The following is a 22,314-nucleotide window of genomic DNA, read 5'->3' as shown; positions in this document are numbered from 1 at the left end:
CTCAGAAATTATTTTATGATTGTAACAGAGTTCTAATTTCAGACATAACTTTAAAGTCCTCTAGTGACACAATTAACTGTATTTATAGCAAGACTGCGATGAGAATAAGGTTCCTGTAAAATTTACTTATACTTCCATTGTAATGATTTTAATGTTTTGTTCAGGAATGAAAATGATATGATTTATTTTCTTTTTTTTCCAAAGCCTATCTCTAACTTAAAAAACCATTTTTTTTTCACTGACAGTTATTGCTTTTGAAAAGAAGTAACTGATAACATAATTACAGGATATTACTTGATTTCTTGACAAAATACTCAAAATTAAATATGAGACAAGAATTGCCTAGGCCCTGACTGGATGGCTCAGCTGCTTGGAGCGTTGTCCCATACACTGAAAAGGTTGTGGGTTCGATTCCCAGTCAGGGCACATATCTAGGTTGCGGGTTCAAAACCCAGTGGGGGAGAGTACAGGGGACAACCAATCAATGTTCCTCTCTCTCTAAAATCAATAAAAACATATCTTGGGTGAGGATTAAAAAAAAAGAACTGCAAAAATATCCGCCAAAGTTCAATGCAACAGTGTGCCTGAGATCTCTTGTAAATTGCCCTGCTGCCTGGTAAAGAAATGTGATTAACCTACCATTCACTTGGAGGTTTCTTTGAAAAACTTGTCTTTCTGAGGAAGGTGGGTAAGCAAAAAGGTAACAGGGCCTTTGATCAATTATCACTAGTTTCATTCAATGGACAACCCTATCCTCTGACAGAGAACTTAGTGTTAAACCTGTATTCCTCGTCTTTTATTCCTGCTCACCATTATAATTGATATTTTTAAAAATTAAGCATAACGCATTAACAATCCTCGGAACAGGCAAGGAACTGGTGAGAAAGATCTAAGGGGAAGCTTCAATCTGGAGTGCCGAGGCAGCGCTTCTTCACTGCTTACTGCTGAGCCCCTCTGCCCCACTTTCCTCATGTAATAGGGGAACACAACCACCTCAGATTGTAACGTGTTATTTTTTTTTTTCATTTCCTCTATCTCTAACATCTTCCTATGCTTTAAAATTATTATTTACCAAATAACATTCATAGCTGAATGGTATTTTGTTGTATAAATGTATTAAGAAATAAATGCTTTGCTATTGGACAAATAGTTTCCAATTTTTCACTACTCAAAAAAAAAATGCCACTATGAACATCCTCTTAGATAAATATTGCATACAAATATAAATATTTCCTTAGGATAAATTCTGGGGCTGGAGGGACTATTGGCTCAATGTACAGGAAAGATTTTCAGGACTTTGATTCATACTGCTAAATTAATCGGCAAAAACATTTTTTACTCCTCACAGTATCTGCACTTCGTGTTCACTGCAGCATTATTTCTGAGAGCCAAGACATGTTAACAACGTGTCTGCTAACAAATAAATGGATAAAAAATAGGGTTATAGTCCTAACCGGTTTGGCTTAGTGGATAGAGCGTCGACCTGCGGACTCAAGGGTCCCAGGTTCAATTCTGGTCAAGGGCATGTACCTTGGTTGCGGGCACATCCCCAGTAGGGAGTGTACAGGAGGCAGCTGATCGATGTTTCTCTCTCATTGATGTTTCTAACTCTCTGTCCCTCTCCCTTCCTCTCTGTAAAAAATCAATAAAATATATTTTAAAAAAATAGGGTTATACACACAAACAATGAAATATTATTCAGCCATGAAAGAGGAAATCCTGCCAATTGCAACAACTTGGATGAACCTAGAAGACATTAGGCTAAGTGAAATAAGTCAGAGAAAGACAAATACTGTGTGATGGTACTTGTACGTGGAATCTTTAAAAAAACAGAACAAAAAAAAACCCACCTCATAGAAACAGGAGTAGATGGATGGTTGCCAGGAACAGATAGGTAGGAGAAATGGGTAAACATGGTCAAAGAATACAAACTTCTAGTTATAAAATGAATATGCTTTGGGGATCTAATGATGATGATAGTTAATAATGTATTGTATACTTGGAACTTGCTGAGACAGTAGATCTTAAAAGTTCTCACCAGAAAAGAAATAAAAAGGTAACTATGTGAAATGATGGATGTCTTAACTAACCTTATTGCGGTAATATTTTTACAATATTATACATATATCAAGTCATCAAAATGAATAACTTAAATGCACAATGTTAAATATCAATTATATCGCTATAAAGCTGAGGTGGGGAGAATGATACACTGGACTTCTTCAAAATTATTTGAAAATAATTTTTTCTCTGTGAAAGACCCTGTTAAGAGAATGAAAAACTAATTCAGACTGGGAGAAAATATTTGGAATTCACAAAGCCAACAAAGGACTTGTATCCAAAATATATAATGATCTCTCAAATATATAATAAAACAAACAGCCCAATTTATATATGGGCAAAAAACCTGAATACACATTCATTAAAGAGGATTTACATATAGCAAATAGTCTTAGAAAAATGTGACAGTGCAAATTTATATCAAGTACAATACTACTACACATCTATTCGAATGGCTAAAATAAAAAATATGAGGTAGAGTAGGTGGAAGTTACACTCACCCTCCTCCCAGGTCCAAATTGGAATTACAACTAAATTACAGAACACTCCACCTGAATAGCCAACTGAAGACTAGCTGAACAGAAGTCTTGTAAACAAGGATTTATAGAAGAAGCCACTTTGAGACTGATAGGAAGGGCAGAGACATGAAAAGGGCTGGCCCCACATCCATGTACAGCAGGTGGGAATCTGGAGGGACATCTCAGCTGCAAAAGTTATCCCCTGAGGAGCAAGGGGTCTCAACCAAACGCATGTGCATGCGGGTAGATGAGCCCATATAATATCTGGCTGTGAAAATTAATGGGGATTCTGTCTGCCAGGGAGAGACAGTACTCTGCTCAAAACCCAGGTGCCCTCTTAAAGGAACAGCACACAAAATCTCATTCGTGGCCACTTAGTCTGGGCTCCAGCAGAGAGAGGGAAGATCAGAGCAAACTGGAGATGTGGGAGGACAAACAGGGAGTGAGGCTCCAGGGAAAGAGCTGAAGGGACCGCTGCCAGGGCCTCTATGCCAAGTTCCTCTCAGATAACACTCACAGAAGACATCTTTCCTGGGTCAAGCACTCCCCTCCATACTGCATCAGCCTGGATAAATGCACTAACCCCACCCTCATGACTCCATCACCCTGCCCTGCCGAGCTGTTGGAAATTACAACCAAACTTTAAATTTATGAAATCAAATTTGACCCATGTACCAATATTTTAGGACAAAATTAGTTTGAAAAAATATATACCTCTACCTATACTTTCTCTTGAAAACAATCCGAATATACTTGACAATCATCAGAAGGTATCAACCTAGAAAAGGTGTTGGCAAACTTTCTCTTGTTTCTCCTTGCCTAGGGACCCCATCCAATTTCAATTCAGTTAAAGAGAAATGTTCCCGGTGCGAGCCATCGAGTAGTTTATAGGATTCTATTAAGGAACCAGAGCAGCTAAACGTTTCCCCTAGTAAATGACTTTATGAGACAGGTACCATTATTATCCTCAATCCTCAGATGAGGAAACCGAGACTTAGAGCAGGTTACCTGTCCAAGGTCTGATTCCACAGCCAGTGCGTATCTCTATTATTCTGCCTCCAACATACTAAATTGATAGATACAAAGTATGTTAAGTCAAAATATGAAAAATTAGCTATGTCTCTTAGAAGTCTTATCACAGATCACCAAAGGAAAATACCATTTTGTCAATTTAATATTCTAGTTCTTTTTTTCGGTTTATTTTTATGAAGGTTATGATTCAGTATTAATCAGTTTCAAATGTGTTTTTGGCTATTTTGTCCCATAGTCACCTATAAAATAACAAATCACCTGCAAAATAAAAAGATCTTGTCTGCATTTTGTGTTATCTGTGCTCCTACCTGACACTGGTTAATGGCTGAATGGTTGCCATGGAATGGTGACTGTCTTTCTTTATCTCGATGATGTCGACTGCTATGCTTACTTCTCTGCAATTGCTGGCGTAATTTTGCAATCTGCAAAGGGGAAAATAATACATGCATCAGAGTGTTTCCCATACTATATAAAACATCGTTGCTTAATAAGAACCAGAAAAATTCAGTCTTAATAAAAGTTTTGAATTTTTAGACTGTATAACAAAATCTTATTATATACTAGAGGCCCGGTGCACAAAAATTTGTGCACTCGGGGGGGAGGGGGGGGTCCCTCAGCCTGGCCTGTGCCCTCTCGCACTCTGGGACCCCATGGGAGATAACAACCTGCTGGCTTAGGCCTGCTCCCGGGTGGCAGAGGACAGGCCCAATCCCTAGGTGCAGCCCCTGGTCAGGCTCAGAGCAGGGCCAATTGGGGAGTTGGGGCGCTGCCCCCTGTCATGCACAGAGCAGGGCGGATTGGGAGGTTGCGATGCCACCCTCAGTCACGCTCAGGGTAAGGCCGATTGGGGGGTTGGGGCACCGCCCCCTGTCACACTCAAGGCAGGGTCAATGGGGAGGTTGTGGCACCACCCCGTCATGCACAGAGCAGGGCCAATCAGGGGGTTGGGACGTTGCCCCGTCACGCACAGAGCAGGGCCAATCAGGGGGTTGGGGAGCTCCCCCGTCTCACAGAGCAGGGTCGATCAGGGGGTTGGGGAGCTCCCCCCCCCCCCCGTCACGCACAGAGCAGGGCCCATCAGGGGGTTGGGAGCTCCCCCGTCACGCACAAAGTAGGGCCAATAGGGGAGTTGGCGCACCGCCCCCTGTCACACACAGAGCAGGGCGGATCAGGGGGTTGGGGCGCCGCCCTCTATCACCCACAGAGCTGGGCTGATCAGGGGGTTGGGGCGCTGCCACTCTCACACTCAGGGCAGGGCCGATGGGGAGGTTATGGCTCTACCCCATCACACACAGAGCAGGGCCCGTGGGGGGGAGGGGAGGGTTGGGGCGCCGCACCCTGTCACACACAGAGCCGCAGGGTGATCAGGGGGTCAGGGAGCTCCCCACTATCAGGCACAGAGCAGGGCTGATCAGGGGGTTGGGGCGCCTTCAACTGTCACGAACAGAGCAGGGCCGATAGGGAGGTTGTGGCCCCGCCCCCTGTCACACACAGAGCCGCAGGGCGATCAGGGGGTTTGGGCGCTGCCCCCTGTCACACTGATCCCGGTGCCGGGAGGCCTCTCAGCTCCGCTGATCCCAATGCTGGGAGGCATATTACCCTTTTACTATATAGAATAGAGGTCTGGTGCATGGGTGGGGGCTGGCCTGTTTGCCCTGAAGGGTGTCCTGGATCAGGGTGGGGGTCCCCACTGGGGTGCCTGGGCAGCCTGGGTGAGGGGCTGAGGGCTGTTTTCAGGGTGGGACTGAAGCTCCCAACTGCTCCTTTTTTTTTTTTTTTTTTTTTTTTTATTCTGGGCCTGCTTTAGCTCTGAGGCTTGGCTCCAGCTCTGAGGCCTCAGCTGCTGAAAACAGGTATCTGGTTTGTGTAAGTTCTATAATCGAAACTCTGTATCAACTCCAGCTCTGAGATCCCAGCCGGCTGAAAGCTGGTTTCTGGGTTTTTTTTTAGCTTCTATATTTGTTACAATGTTTGAAACTGCAGGCTCAGAGGCCGGCAAGGCAGGCAGGGAACGTTGCAGTCCTCCATCACTGAAGCAAGCAAGCCTCATGTTAGTTTCAAGCTGCCTGGCTGCCGGCCGCCATCTTGGCTGGCAGTTACTTTGCATATCGCCCTGATTAGCCAATGGTAAGGGTAGCGGTCGTACGCCAATTACCATATTTCTCTTTTATTAGATAGGAGGATACACATGTATATATAAAGAGATATTCCAAGTACTAAAGAAGTGAAGTTTTCAGCGTTCAGAATAAATTATATTACAACTTTCACAAAGAATTAAAAATTCATAGTTATTCTCTCATTGCCCTCATAAATCACATTTTATTTAGATTTCTTTATCAAACTTGTGACCTTCAACAGCTCCAAAAACTAAACTATTTGAATATCAATTCAAGTCACAAAATGCACTCACAGATATAATCTTTAAAAATACCAAATAAAATTTTAATCAATATCCCATGTTATTTCTGGACTGAATTTTCCTGGTCTTTTTTTCTACATTATATGTAAAATGAAAATGTTATAATTGTAGACAGAAAATGGTAATCAGGTAATCATAGCACAGGGGCAAAATCAACTTAGTTCTACTGGGTTACTAAATAGTAGAATCACTACCGTAATATACAGAAATAATATATGTGAATTTGTTATGTCACTAAAATTTATGTATTTGATATTTATATATTAATAGGTATAGATGCTCTTTTTTTAAAAAGGAAAAATACACTATCTGATAAGTAATGTGTACATTTCTCCATTCAAATCTTTATTCAATTAACATAAGTGTTTTTCTGTTGTTAATTCTCAAGTAAACAGAACTAAGATAAAAACAAACACACAAACCCCACACTCAATGGAAACTGACAAATCTCTGCTGCCCACAATTTCAAGGAACTAGCCAACGAAGGAATCAAGTTTCCACACCCACTTTCTTGGAATCATTTTCCTGACCTCCTTAAGTTGATCTGTACTGCCCCAGGATGCTGAACGCTTGTGAGACCCTTTCTTCTTTTCAGAATATTCTTCGGCCCATGCACTCTCTGTCTATAATGAGAAAAAGGGGGAAGGGAAATTTTAATGAAAGAATCATTTAACAATAATGTATACCACATTTGCCACAACATGGATGGACCTTCAGGGCATTATGCTAAATGAAAAAAGTGAGACAGAGAAAGACAAATACTGTATGTGGATTCTAAAAAAAAACAAACATACAAAAGAGATCAGATTCGTAGTTATCAGAGCCAGGGGATAGGTTGGTAGGGGACTTAGATGAAGCTGCACAAAAGGTACAAACATACATTTATAAGAGAAATAAGTACTGGAGATGTAATGTACAACATAAAGGTTATTAATTCCCACAGCTGTATAGTATATTTGAAAGTTGATGTTTCTTTCTCTCCCTCTTCCTTCCTCTCTGTCAGAAAAAAAATATTTTAAAAAACCAATAAGGAGATAGATAGAAGTTTTGAACACTATAACCAATGTGACCCAATATATACTCATTGAACATTACACCTTACAAATTCTGAACATATGGATTCTTTATCCCAACATGCACGAAACATTTATCATCATAGACCATATGCTAGAGCTAGACCATAGAGATGTCTCAGTAAATATCAGAGGATTCAAATCACTGAGTATATTCTCTGATCACATGGAATTGAATTTGAACTCAGTAATAGTAAGACATCAAGAAAATATGTATCCAAATATTTGAAAAGTAATCAACACAATTCTAAAGAAATTAACTCGTCAGTGAAAGATTTAAAAGATTAGAAAATATTTTGAACCTAATGATAATGAAAACGTAACATATTAAACTATGTGAGATACTTCAAAATGTACAAGAGAAACCTCAAAGTTCAAATATTTACATCAAATAACAACAAGGAATGTTTAAAATCAGTAGTAATCTAAGCTTCCACCTTAAAAGGTAAGAACAAAAAGAGTGTATAGAAAGGTTACTATATGGTGACTATCTGGGTTTATCCCAGATAAGAAAGATTTATTTTAAATTTAAAAATCTAGCATTATAATTCACCACGGTAACAGAATATAAGAGAAAACCATATTTATCTCTATAGGTAGAAATAAAACATTTGAAACATTCAGCACCTTTTTGAGGCAAAAATGTCCAATAAACTAGAAATGAAAAGGCACCTTCTCAATTTCATAAAGAGAATTTAAAAGCAACAGCTAACATCCTACTAAATGGTGACTTTTTTGGCTTTTCTTCTAAGGCTGGGAAGAAGGTTGGGATGTCTGCCTGTGCTCACCATTTGTATTAATCATTGTAGTGAATGTTCCAATCTTATTAAGAATTAATATGACAAAATAAGACATTAAAGTTATAAGGACTATAAAACAAGAAGACTGAAACAACAAAACAAACAAACAAATAAATAACAAGAAGCTTAACTATCTTTATTTGTAGGGGACATGATAGTCTATATAACAGAGAACATTTCTATATGCTCTTTTATCAGTTCAGAGCCTGCATAGTTAATTTGCAAAGTTTGCTGGAAAACCAAATTAGCAATATAATAAACTAATCTAAGACAAAGGACAATGAGCTCAACTATTTTTGCTTTATATAAACTTTAAATATGAATAGCAGCAAAACAAAACAAAATAAAAGACTTAATGGATATAACTGCATACAGTAATATTTAGATCTATACAAGTCAACCAGGGAAAATTGCATTTTTGTAGAAATAATGGCTATAAAAGATAACTTTCAAAAGCAAACCTTTTACAAGTAAAATTCAACATTTGATTTCTAATTAGTGTTTACCATGTATAATTTTTATATGAAAAAGGACTGATTCATCTGAATATACTTTTTTTTTTAATATATTTTATTGATTTTTCACAGAGAGGAAAGGAGAGGGATAGAGAGTTAGAAACATTGATGAGAGAGAAACATCAATCAGCTGCCTCCTGCACACCTCCTATTAGAGATGTGCCCGCAACCAAGGTACATGCCCTTGGCCGGAATCAAACCTGGGACCTTTCAGTCCGCAGGCCGATGCTCTATCCTCTGAGCCAAACCGGCTAGGGCTGAATATACTCTTAATAAAATAAGCAGAAATTATGTAACTATGGTTTTAGAATAATGAAATTAACTTGGTTACAGGAATTTACTTGGTATAATTTCTTATGCATACTTTAATTTGGAGATTAAAGGAGAGTAACAAAAACTGGAGGAATTAAGACTTTCAGATTACAATGCAATAGAGAGATTTCATGTGAGGCTGACTTTAAGTATGGGGAAGCTACATGGGATAAGTACATCAGAGTCAAGCTTCCCACATCAATAGTTTACTTGCAAGGTTCCATACTGAGTTTGCCTTATCTTCCAAAGTGGTGGGTTAGGGTAACGGTCCCAACAGATGAACAGCTGTTACTGCCGGTGAACAGCTGCACATCAGACACTGGGTTTTTAATTCAGAATGGAGTGAAGGTGCGCAACATAGAATTTCACAGGAATTTCTCCTTAGACAGCATTAAAGAGTTGAAACTTGATGCTTGTGAATGTCTGTATTTGAATAGTTTTCTGTATTTGAATAGGTGTCACTGTATGTTAAACAGTTACTGAACACAATGGCATATCGAAGATTTTCTATGAAAAAAATTGATTTTCTATGAAAAAAATTACATATATTTTATGTGTTTACTCATAAAATAAATTTTAAAAACCTGCTTGTATCAGTCACCTCTTCTGTCCTGTCTCACATTTTCTCAGCCCACTCCCCCTGCTCCCCTCCCCCCTTAGAGATTACAAGGCAACGGAACCAAACTTTAGTTGCACTGTATGTGTTTCACATTGTTTTACTAATTAAGGCTTTTACATGACGTGGTTGGGACACCTGTGAGAAGCTGATGATCATTTGTGGGTGCTCAAAACTGCAAATGTGGGGGAATTAACACCCCATAACACAATTCTTGACATTGAGGGATACTATGCTCAGTGAAATAAGTCAGTCAGGGAAAGATAAATACCATATGATTTCACTTATATATGGAATATAAAAAACAAAAACAAAAACATAAATTGAAACAACTAGTAGAGAACAGAATAATGGTTGCCAGAGGGGAGGGGATTGGAGAAGTGGGTGAAAAACGTGAAGCGATGCCGGAAGCCGGTCCATCCTTCCTGCTTGACACAGTCGCTGCAGGATAGAAACATCTGCACAGCATATGTTTCAAGGGACCTGGCGTATATAGCATACTGGTCTTAATATGTTTGCTCCCCTTAGCGCTGTGTGTTTTAACCAAGGTCACCTCTCCGAGAAAGGTTGTTTCCCCAGGTAGGAACTTTTCCCTGAAGTCAGGGAGGGGATGCCTCTCCTAGAAAGGTTGTTTCCCCAGGTAGGAATTTTTCCCTGAAGTTAGGGAGGGGATGAAACTCCTTAACTAAGTGCCAGGCGGGTAGTTAATCACTACAAACAATCATGCTTAAGCTACATAATCTTTACTCCCTGGAATGGAGATAAGAAACACCCTAACCTTTGTAATAGAAATTGACAGGATTAAAATCAACTGGGATAAATACGGATGTAACAAAACAATAAACAGCAGAACCTCTCTGGAGATCGAGACCAGAACTTGGCTGGAGATCCTGGCTAGGCTGCTGATCAACTGAACGCTGTCTCGGTGTCATTCCTTCTTCACCGACTCCGTCTACACCTTTGGGAACCCCTGGACCTGCTGGGGTTGGACCCCGGCATCTGGCGCCCGAACAGGATTCCCTTAGGTAAGTCCCCCCGTACTTGGGACGGATAGGACTGCACCATAGGGTGCTTCAGACCCCCCCCCCCCCTATAGAGGATAAGTAGGGTAAGCGGGTAGTTAGTACAGAACTTAGATTGACAATATGGGTCATACTGAGTCTAAAGAAAAAAGACTCTGTATTAATCTTTTAACGCATATGCTTACTAGCAGAATTGGAGTTGAGGTTTTTCCGAGTGAGACAGAAAGTTTTATAGAAGAAGTATGTCAATGGCTTCCAGAGGATGGAACTGTTAATTTAAAAACTTGGGTTGAAGTAGGAAAGCAATTAAAGAAACACCATGAATCTGAGAAGGTCCTGCCATGTTTCCTTTCCCTCTGGGATTCAATCTGTGACACCTTGGCACCAGAGGCAAAAACGGTTGAACTTTCTCAAAATTTAAATAGTCCCTCGGCTCCACCCAGAGAGGACACATCATCATTGTCTTCAGCTCAATCTAAAAGCAATTTAGCTATGCCTACTGATCGGGAGGAGAATAAATATCATAAACATGACCGTTGGTCCTTTCCAGTCAGTAGAGAGGAGAATGGCCCTCCCATTCAAAACAGGCTCCCCAAATTAGAAAGGAAGCCTAAACCAGGTCCTGTGGCTCCTATGAGCTCCATGTCTAAATTTCAAAGGGCGATAAGAGAAGCTGAAGCTAATGGAGATCTTGAATTCTCACTCTGCTTCCCAGTTACATATGAGAATGAGTCTGGTTGGAATAGAAACCCCACCTTGGAGCCTATACCTTACAAAGTACTTAAAGAATTAAAATTGGCCTGCTCTGAATATGGACCTCTAGCTCCTTACACACAAACCTTGGTAGAAACCCTAGCCAGTAAATGGATGACTCCTTATGATTGGTCACAGGTTTGTAAATCCTGTCTCTCAGGAGGCGATTACTTATTATGGAAAACTGAATATGAAGATCTTGCTAAGAAAGCTGTAGCCACTAGCGAAAAAAACAGAAAAAGAATAACCCTAGACATGATATTAGGAGAAGGTGATTTTAACACGGCTGAGGAGCAAATGAATATGCCCACAGAGGCACTTACCAAAGTAACCAGTTGTGCAGTAAGTGCCTGGAAATCCCTACCTTATACAGCAGGAAAAACCACCACCCTTACAGAGGTTAAACAGAAGGTCGAGGAACCATATCAGGATTTCCTTTCTCGCCTCATGCAGGCAGTCAAGAGAGTAATCAATAACAAAGAGGCAGCCGATATCCTAATCAAACAACTGGCTTTTGAAAATGCTAATAATACCTGTCAGGCTTTATTAAGGCCGATTCGCAGAACAGGAACTATAAATGATTTTATAAAACAGTGTGCTGATGTAAGTCCAGCATTTATACAGGGTGTAGCTATAGCTGCAGCTCTCAAAGGGGAGACATACCCTCAATATGTACAGGCTATAGGACAAGCCAGCAATACTACAGGTAATAAAAGAAATATGAACTGCTACTCTTGTGGCTTATCTGGGCACTTTAGCAGAGAATGCCCAAATAAAAATAATAATACTCAGGCCAGATGGCAAGCTCCTCGACAGCCTGGAAATACATTAGGGAATAATATTAATCCTCCAAAAACCGTTTGTCCCCGATGTCAGAAAGGATTCCATTGGGCAAAGGAATGTAGATCAAAATACCATAGAAATGGTCGGCCTTTAAACTCTACAAATAGCTCCCAAGGAGGTTATATCCCATCACCTCAATCGGGAAACTTGAGAAGGGGCCAGCCCCAGGCCCCTGCAATAATAGGGGCATCAACCTTCAACCCCTTTGCAAATTTCGATCAGTCAGTGACCTCTTCAGGGCAACCCCAGGCAGTGCAGGATTGGACCTCCACTCAACCACCCATGCAGTACTAACCCCAGACTCGCCAGTAGCAGCCATTCCTACAGGAGTGTCTGGGCCACTGCCTGAGGGAACTGTAGGTTTAATATTAGGACGGAGCTCCACCTCGTTACAGGGGATCTTAGTCATCCCAGGAGTTGTTGATGCAGATTACACAGGAGAAATACAGATTTTACTTTCCCCACCCACCACAACTATACAGATTCAGCCCAACCAGAGAATTGCCCAATTAATCCTGTTACCAATACATAAAATAGGGACAGCTGTTACCCAGGAAGCTAGAGGGGCCGGAGGCTTTGGATCTAGTGATGCAGCATTTTGGATACAAGAAATCCATGCTACTAGACCTACAAAAATTTTACAAATTCAGGGAAAACCAATTGAAGGTTTATTGGATACAGGAGCAGATGTTTCCTGCATAGCAGAGAAGGATTGGCCCTCTTCATGGCCCACGCACACCACCTCCACTTCCCTAGTAGGACTAGGCAAGGCATCTAATGTAAAAAAGAGTTCTCAGATTTTAACTTGTGCTGATGAAGATCAACATTCAGGAACATTCTGTCCCTATGTAATTACGACTCTCCCCTTTACATTATGGGGAAGAGATATCTTATCTCAAATGGGAGTTCTATTACATAGCCCCAGAGGTGTTTGATTTACTCCTGTTACAAAATATTACAAGAAAATGAGTTTAAATATTCCTCTCCTCATCATGTTCTACAACATACTCTATTTGTAATTAATATACTAAATGTAGATTCTGAGGGAAATTCCCCGATGTACAGGCATTGGAACCCTGATCTAACTAAACCTAAAGCACTCGTCAAATGGAGAGACTTGCTTACAGGAGCCTGGAAGGGACCTGATGTACTTTTAACCCAGGGGAGAGGATATGCTTGTATATTTCCACAGGACGCAGACTCACCTGTGTGGATTCCAGACCGTCTAGTCCGACCTTATGTCTCACCGCCCGCCATCTCTGCCTCATCATAGCACACCTGACCAGTGCCCGTCTGCAGCAGATGTGCAGCCCTGAGCTGGAACAATCTGTCCATTGGGAGGATCACATGTGCCTCCGTTTTGTCTTTCCACATGTCCCAGCTTTGCCCCACATCTCCTTTCCTTTTTCCTTTTTTAAAAAATCTAACTACTTGTTTGCTGGTTCTTTGGCCTTTCTCCTTCTTTCCTGAACACAGCCTTTTCTAGAATCTCCCTACCCTACTGTTCCAGGAAGGGCACCTCCCTTTTATGCCGTGACTAGGGGTGTTTGGTATATGCCCCATACATGGAGTTGTCTTGTGCCAAGAGCCTGACATCCTGGGCTGAGAAAGCCCTGTTCCAGGACTCTCCTTTGTCCTGTATTGGCACCTTTTACCCTTGTGCCAAGAGGGACCCTCTTCTTATAATCCAATTGCCCATAGCTGTTGCCTGAGCTCTCTGTTCATGCTGAGGTTGAAGCCTCATGGTGGCTGGTACCATGGATCTGTCTCTGGCCCAATGGCGTAAGCTGGGCCCTCTCTAGAGAAGAAACCTGAGTTCCCTATGATCAATGCCAGAGCCCCGCCACCAGGCAAGGGGATCCCAAGGCAGTTGCTGGGCATGGAGGCCACAGGGGCATAGGCTACCAAGGAGACAAAACTGAACCTCACATCACCCTACTTGGCCCAGAGATGGCTGGTAGTCAACGACGGGTAAGACTCCACAGGGTGGGGCAACCTAAGACAGGCACAGTCGGGGGCCAGTAGGAGAAAACTTGGGGTGCAACAAAGGTGGGGCACAGACCCCCCTCCCCAATGGTGCAGGGGCTTGAACACTCGCCCCTTCTGAGGAAGGTCTCCTGTCCCCATGGCTGCTTCCTGCTTCCCATGCCCAGCTCAGATCGGGACCCAGGTAAAGACAGAGACTGGCTGACAGCAGCTGCCCTCTCACTGCAACAGGACTTGTTTCCCATTTCTACCTGGGACCACAGGGAAAGGGGAAGCTGAAGGAAAGGGCTGTGTCAGGATGCTGCCTTCTTCCCTTTCTTCTCCCTCTTTTTTCTAAACACTTCCATGCCTTGTAGTTCTTTTGCTTTCTCTTCTTTTTCTACTACCCTCCATTTTCCATATCAGCTGGATCCAGAGGGCACAGCTTACTCCTCCTCGGACACCGACACCACCATCAACCACGGCCCTGATGGACCCTTTGATGCAGCCCTTCAACTCACTGACACTTCAGGAAGCCCGTCGCCCATGACGCCGCCCGCTAGCCAGACCAACAAAGACAATCAAACCAACAACTTGAGGACAGCTGAAATCCCTTGACTGAAGAGGCTGGCAACCTTATACAGGAATGGGGCTTCTTGTGTGCTCCATCCACTATGTTTATAGTTATGCTCACTGTCATTGCTTGCCAGTCTTCTTCCGAGTTTTAAAGGGCCCAATCTGAGAGGTGGCCACCGATTTGCATGCGCTATCATTTAAAAAATAAAAAAGGGGGAATTTGCCGGAAGCCGGTCCATCCTTCCTGCTTGACACAGTCGCTGCAGGATAGAAACATCTGCACAGCATATGTTTCAAGGGACCTGGCGTATATAGCATACTGGTCTTAATATGTTTGCTCCCCTTAGCGCTGTGTGTTTTAACCAAGGTCACCTCTCCGAGAAAGGTTGTTTCCCCAGGTAGGAACTTTTCCCTGAAGTCAGGGAGGGGATGCCTCTCCTAGAAAGGTTGTTTCCCCAGGTAGGAATTTTTCCCTGAAGTTAGGGAGGGGATGAAACTCCTTAACTAAGTGCCAGGCGGGTAGTTAATCACTACAAACAATCATGCTTAAGCTACATAATCTTTACTCCCTGGAATGGAGATAAGAAACACCCTAACCTTTGTAATAGAAATTGACAGGATTAAAATCAACTGGGATAAATACGGATGTAACAAAACAATAAACAGCAGAACCTCTCTGGAGATCGAGACCAGAACTTGGCTGGAGATCCTGGCTAGGCTGCTGATCAACTGAACGCTGTCTCGGTGTCATTCCTTCTTCACCGACTCCATCTACACCTTTGGGAACCCCTGGACCTGCTGGGGTTGGACCCCGGCAAAGCGATTAAGAATTACAAATTAGACGAACTCTCCAAAAATTTATCTGGAATAAAAAAAGACCCTGATAGCTGCAGCAACCCTGAGAAAGAAGAACAAAGTAGGAGGGATCTCAATACCAGATATCAAGCTCTATTACAAAGCCACTGTTCTCAAAACTGCCTGGTATCAGCAGAAGAACAGACATATACACCAATGCAATAGGATAGAGAACCCAGAAATCGACCCAAACCACTATGCTCAATTAATATTTGACAAAGGAGGCAAGAACATAAAATGGAATCAAGACAGTCTCTTCAATAAATGGTATTGGGAAAATTGCACAGATACTTGCAAAAAAATGAAACTAGACCACCAACATACACCATACACAAAAATAAACTCAAAATGGATAAAGGACTTAAATGTACGACAGGAAACCATAAAAATACTAGAAGAATCCAAAGGCAACAAAATCTCAGACATATGCCAAAGCAATTTCTTCACCGATACAGCTCCTAGGGCACTTGAAACTAAAGAGAAAATGAACAAATGGGACTACATCAAAATAAAAAGCTTCTGCACAGCAAAAGAAACCATCAACAAGCCCACTGCATGGGAGAAAATATTTGCCAATGTTATCTCTGATAAGGGTTTAATCTCCAACATTTTTAGGGAACTCATACAACTTAACAAAAGGAAGATAAACAATCCAATCAAAAAATGGACAAATGACCTACATAGATACTTTTCGAAAGAGGACATATAGAAGGCCAAGAGACATAAGAAAACATGCTCAAAGTCACTAATCATTTGAGAGATGCAAATCAAACGACAATGAGGTACCATCTCACACCTGTCAGAATGGCTATCATCAACATATCAACAAATGACAAGTGCTGGTGAGGACACAGAGAAAAAGGAACCCTCCTTCACTGCTGGTGGGAATGCAGACTGGTGCAGCCACTGTGGAAGACAGTATGGCGTTTCCTTAAATAACGAAAAATGGAATTCCCATTTGACCCAGTGATCCCACTTCTAGGAATATATCCCAAGAAATTAGAAACACCAATCAGAAAGGATATATGCACCCCTATGTTCATATCAGCACAAGTTACAACAGCTAAGATTTGGAAACAGTCTAAATGCCCATCAGCAAATGAATGGATTAGAAAACTGTGGTACATCTACACAATGGAATACTATGCTGCTATAAAAAGGAAGGACCGCCTACCATTTGCAACAGCATGGATGAACCTGGAGAGCATTATGCTAAGCGAAATATGTCAGTCAGAGAAAGATAAATATCACATGATCTCACTTATTTGTGGAATATAATGAACAACATAAACTGATGAACAAAAACAGATCCAGAGACAGAGAAGCATCAATTAGACCCGTGGTCGGCAAACTGCGGCTCGCGAGCCACATGCAGCTTTTTGGTTCCTTGAATATGGCTCTTCCTAAGCCTGAGGAGTACCCTAATTAAGTTAATAACAATGTACCTACCTATATAGTTTAAGTTTAAAAAATTTGGCTCTCAAAAGAAATTTCAATCGTTGTACTGTTGATATTTGGCTCTGTTGACTAATGAGTTTGCCGACCACTGGATTAGACCGTCAAACCTCAGAGGGAAGGCAGGGGAGGGTCGGGGGAAGGGAAAGATCAACCAAAGGACTTGTATACATGCATATAAGCATAACCAATGGACACAGACACTAAGGGGGTGAGGACATGAGCGGTGAGGTGGGGGGGCATTGGGAGGATAAGGACCCATATGTAATACAGTGGGGCCTTGACTTACGAGTATTCCAACTAACGAGTTTTTTGAGATATGAGCCGTCTCTTGGCCAATTTTTTGCTTTGAGTTGCAAGCTCAAAAAAAGTCAGGTTACGAGCCAGCTTCAGATATCCCACTGCTAGTTGGCGCAGCAAACGTCACAGTGATTTGACATACGAGTAATTTGAGTTATGAGCTCCATCACGGAACGAATTAAACTTGTAAGTCAAGGCCCCACTGTACTTTAATCAATAAAGAAAAAATATATATTTTTAAAAAGGAATAATTAAAAAGAAAAAAGAATTAGAAATCAGTCCTGGCTGGTTTGGCTCAGTGGATAGAGTGTCGGCATGAGGACTGAGCAGTCCCTGGTTCAATTCCTGGTCAAGGGCACAAGCCCAGGTTATGGGCTCAATCCCCAGTAGGGGGCGTACAGAAGGTAGCCGAATCATGATTCTCTCTCATCATGGATGTTGCTCTCTCTCCCTCTCCAAAATCAATAAACCTGTATTAAAAAAAAAAAATTACAAATCAAGAGTTACAAAATAGTCACAGGGATGTAAAGTACAGCATAGGGAATATAGTCAATAATATTGTAGTAACTCTGTCTGGTGCCAGGTGGGTACTGAAAATATTGGAGGGACTACTTTGTAAGGATATGATTATCTCACCACTATGCTATACACCTAAAACTAATCCTATATAATAAAAGGGTAATATGCAAATTGACCCTAACAGCAAAATGACTGGGAATGACTGGTCACTATGACCCACACTGACCACCAGGGGGCAGACGCTCAATGCAGGAGATGCCCCCTGGTGGTCAGTGCGCTCCCACAGGGGGAGCTCTGCTCAGCCACAAGCCAGGCTGACGGCTGCCAGCACAGCGGTGGTGGTTGGGAGCCTCTCCCACCTCCTCAGCAGCACTGAGGATATCCGACTGCAGCTTAAGCCTGCTCCCCACTGGCAAGTGGACATCCCCCAAGGGCTCCCGGGATGCCAGAGAGATGTCTGACTGCCAGCTTAGACCCGATCCCCCCGGGGGAGCGGGCCTAAGCCAGCAGGTGGACATCCCCCGAGGGGTCCCAGACTGTGAGAGGACACAGGTCAGGCTGAGGGACCCCCCGAGTGAACAAATTTTTGTGCACTGGGCCTCTATTACTAAATAATACTGAATGTAAGCTGTAATTGAAAAATAAAGTTTTAAAAAAGAAGGGGAAAATAGAGTGGGGGAAAAAGAGCACATGGATGGGGAGAAAAGGGACCCCAGTAAGACACACAGAATGCTAGAAGGAAAGGTGAAAGATTAGAAAACATTTATTTCTTTCAACCCAGTTATTTTATAGATTAAAAAAAACTGAGGGCAGAATGCTGATGTGTTTTTCCAATTCACTGCATCCAGCAGGTGTCTCATCCAGGAATTTATCTCGACTCTCCATCCTCAGATCCTTTTAGTGCAAGAAGCACTCACATCAGGTACACATAGAGGCTGAAAGCCAGAAAGAAGATAGAGAAGCCTGAAGCCAAGTGGGAGGGAAAAGAAGAAGCACAGTAAAAGGCACATGACTGTAAGAGGCAGTGGATTTCTCTAGCAGGGAAGTTGAGGTTACTGCTGCTGGGGAGTGAAAGTTCGGATGAGTGTGTGAGACTGTGTGGGAGGGGAGCTCCCGTCTGGGTTCTGAGAGCTTCAGAGGACAGAGAAATTCCAGAGCTCTGATGGTATTTGAGGAAGCACCACATAGCAGCTGTTAGAAAGAGCATAAGCATGCCTGTAGTCTAAGCACCAGTACAGTGGATCAAAAGGAGGGATCCCAGGAAGGTCTGAAGACACAGGGGAAAATGATGGACTTCCCTAGGGTAGCTGGGTTCCCTACCTGGCTGAGTTCTAATCAGGATATATCCCATTTATCTCGGTTCTCTCCTCTGGGGCTTTCTGTGTCCAGGGAGCACACAATTAATAGTGACCTGAATAGACAACTCCTTCTCTACCAATTCTTTTTTTTTCTTTTTCTTTTACTGGTTCTGGTTGCCTTTCTTCACCCCTGTTTTTATCTCTTAATTCTGGTCTCTTTTAGTACTGATTGCATTTAATCTTTTCTCTTTTTCTAATATATTTTGTCATGGCTCTTATTATCAGACTAGAGGCAATTTGTGCACAGGGGTGGGGGGGAATCGTGGGAGGTTGGCCGGTGGCATCAAGGAGGGAGCCGGCCATCGGCCCCCCTAGGGAAGGGGTTGCATCTGCCACCACCCATTCCCGGTTCCCCATCTCAGCCTGGGGCCTGAAGGCCCCAGCAGATGTGGGACAGGAGGCGACGGTCGCTGGGCCAGGCACAGAAGGAACAGACACCGGATGCCAACACTGCCCTGCCACTGCGCAGTTCCCCACCTCCCCCACTTATCCTTCCCTCACTGCCGAGGCCCCCCGGGGAAGGGAGAGGATGGGAGCAAGACAAACCCTTGTGTTGAGGGCTGACTTTCAATAGATCACAGAGAGGGAGCTGCTCTGCTATATACAAAACCCCAACCCAGAAGCAGGTTGTCTACGAATGGTTTAGCACCAAGGGCCGATGGGAGCCAGCCAACCGGGGGGAGGGACTGTGGGCGGTTGGCCAGCTGAAGAAGGTTGGCTGTGGGAGCACAGTGACCACCAGAATGTCTGCCCCCGGTGGTCAGTGCACATCATAGCAACTGGTTGACCAGTCATTCTGGTCATTTGGTCGTAACAGTCGCTTAGGCTTTTATATATACTAGAGGCCCAGTGCACAAAGTTCGTTCACAGGTAGGATCTCTAGGCCTGACCGGTGATCAGGGCCAATCAAGTTCCCCGATTCCTCATTCCCTTGACACCCACATGGTTCCTAGCCTTCTGCTTCCCTTACTCAGTCAGCACCCCACGGCTGCTGCTGGTCCTGCACTGCCCCCTGGTGGTCAGTGTATGTCATAGCAAGCCATCGAATTCCTGGTCTCCTGGTCGAACTCCTGAGGGGACACTTTTCATATTAGCCATATATATGTTAGAAAGTGGGTGAAGAAACTCTTTACTATGTGTTTACTCAAATTTCTCATTTATAGACAGGTGCTTTGATTTTTGATTTTTGGAATTAAGTCTTCCAAGGGGTCCTGCCTTTCTCTCAATAGTATGAAACCTCATACAGTCTAGGACAGGGTGTTTTACTGTCCTTTCTCCTTTTCCTAGCTGCAGGGCATCTTTACCTGTACCTTGAAAGCTATAGAGCTTTCTGTCCTATTCCAACCAGGCTAAGAATTTTTTTTTTTTTTTTTTGGTTGGGAGATAAGGTAGAAAGATCTGGTGGAAAGTTTTTCCTGTTCTCATGCAGTTGCTGGTCTCATGCCTCAGGTTTGCATCAGGAGAAGTTTTTCTGGTCCCTATTCTTTTTTTTTTTAATATATTTTATAGATTTTTTTACAGAGAGGAAAGGACAGGGAAAGAGAGTCAGAAACATCGATGAGAGAGAAACATCGATTCAGCTGCCTCCTGCACACTCCTCTCTGGGGATGTGCCCACAACCAAGGCACATGCCCTTGACCGGAATCGAACCTGGGACCCCTCAGGCCACAGACTGATGCCCTATCCACTGAGCCAAACCGGTTAGGGCTGGTCCCTATTCTTGACTCCAATCTTTCAGGAGTCTCTGGTGAGGACTATGGAAGAATTTTAGAAATGTAAGTGAATTACCCATGTTTTTAATTCTCAGGTGTTCTATATACTCCTATTAGCCTTTAGTAATGTGTTAATATTGTAGAGTAAGTGATAATTCTCCCAATCTACCCTTCTTTACTTCTAACGGATATGGACTGGACAAAATTAACGAGAAAAAAGTACTTTAATACATGCACATGGGAGAATTATAAAATGATACTCCCTCTGTCCCATAATAGTAGCAAGTGAATATTTAAACGGGAATTATTGGCAAATGCAGCTGTAAGTTATGTTGTAGTGCAAAACTGCGAAGCCTTCAATCAAAATCAATGTTTTCTGACATCTGTCATTTGTTTTGACACATCTTTCAATATTTAGGTTAATCTAATTATTACAAATTATAACTATTTTTCTAATTTCATCCGCTGACTGAAATCAATTGTTTTATTTCAGTTGAATATAAACTCATTGTAAAAGTAAGATGAAAAAAGGAGAGTTTTCAAGCAAAGATCGAGTTGCGATTGTCCAGTTCTTGATGCATCAAAAGAAAAAGGAAAAGTTGCAGAAAGGTGCAATTACATTAGATGCAAAACAATTTAAGTGCAACAGAATGACCATATCAAAAATTTGGAAACATGCTTCCGAAAATAATTGTCAAGGAGAATCTTATGCTAATGTTGATTCTTTGAAAAAACAAAACTGTGGACGTAAATGCAAAGATTATGGAGAAAAACTTGAAAAACAGACATATTCCTCTTAGCAGAAGAGGCACCATATTAGCCTTTGATAATATTTCTCCCGAAATACTGGATAATACGTTTCTGTCACTTCAACAAGTTATGCTGGAAGCAATGAAGAATGATGGCTCCAATAATTTTAAACTTACGCATATAGGAAAAGCAAAGCTTCACAGCCAAGGGATCCTACCTAGAAGTTTAAAATGCAGTAACAAAATTATTGAAAAATCCAGAAACTATCTGAACACTCAAAATAAAAATCAGGAGTACTATTTTTAATTTATTGTTTAATTTAATCTAGTTTTTTGATAATAAATGTTGCGTTCTATATTTATTTTCTTTTGCTATTATTATTATTATGGGACAAATTACATTCATCAACTCCTACTATTATTATGGGACAGAGGGAGTAGATCATAATGTGAGGCTCAAAGAAGAGAATGAACTAGGTAACATTTTATACCTTTTAGATGAAGAAACAATAAACTTGTCAGAAATTTACAGGAAAAATAAAGCTAGTGCTCATTCTAAGCAGGTTTGGGTATTTGTTTTTGAGGAATCTAAACAAAATTTGAGCTCAGGTAGTAAATTAGTAAAGGCATTACAAGGTTTGTTTATACACACTTTTTTACTCTGGATTTTATAACACTTGTGAAAAAGTTATCTCTTGGTGCTTCAGGAATGGGGAGGGCACCTATCATGGAAATTTGCGTCCTTCTTTTAAGTGGATAAAGGAGGGTCACAGAGCTCTTCCTGCTCTTGCTGCTACTCAGGTGATTTTTAGTTCAAAATAATATGTCACTGTGGAAGATCTCGGGGCAGCCAATTCTGAG

General features: G+C 42.0%; 1 protein-coding gene across 1 annotated transcript in view; it reads right to left on the bottom strand.

The window, feature by feature from the left end:
• The window catches only part of FAM117B (family with sequence similarity 117 member B), an 88,436-nt gene that overhangs the window by 21,605 nt on the left and 44,517 nt on the right, over nucleotides 1-22,314 (bottom strand). Inside the window, exons 3-4 of the mRNA XM_081096160.1 lie at nucleotides 6,561-6,653; nucleotides 3,920-4,033 (exon numbers count right to left, since the gene is read on the bottom strand). Of these exons, the coding sequence (XP_080952286.1) occupies nucleotides 3,920-4,033; nucleotides 6,561-6,653 (207 nt within the window). The remainder of the gene's footprint in view (nucleotides 1-3,919; nucleotides 4,034-6,560; nucleotides 6,654-22,314) is intronic.

This window comes from Myotis nattereri (assembly GCF_964212035.1).
Source record: "Myotis nattereri genome assembly, chromosome: 7".
Taxonomy (NCBI): Eukaryota; Metazoa; Chordata; class Mammalia; order Chiroptera; family Vespertilionidae; genus Myotis; species Myotis nattereri.
This window is presented reverse-complemented; position numbering and strand designations above follow the sequence as displayed.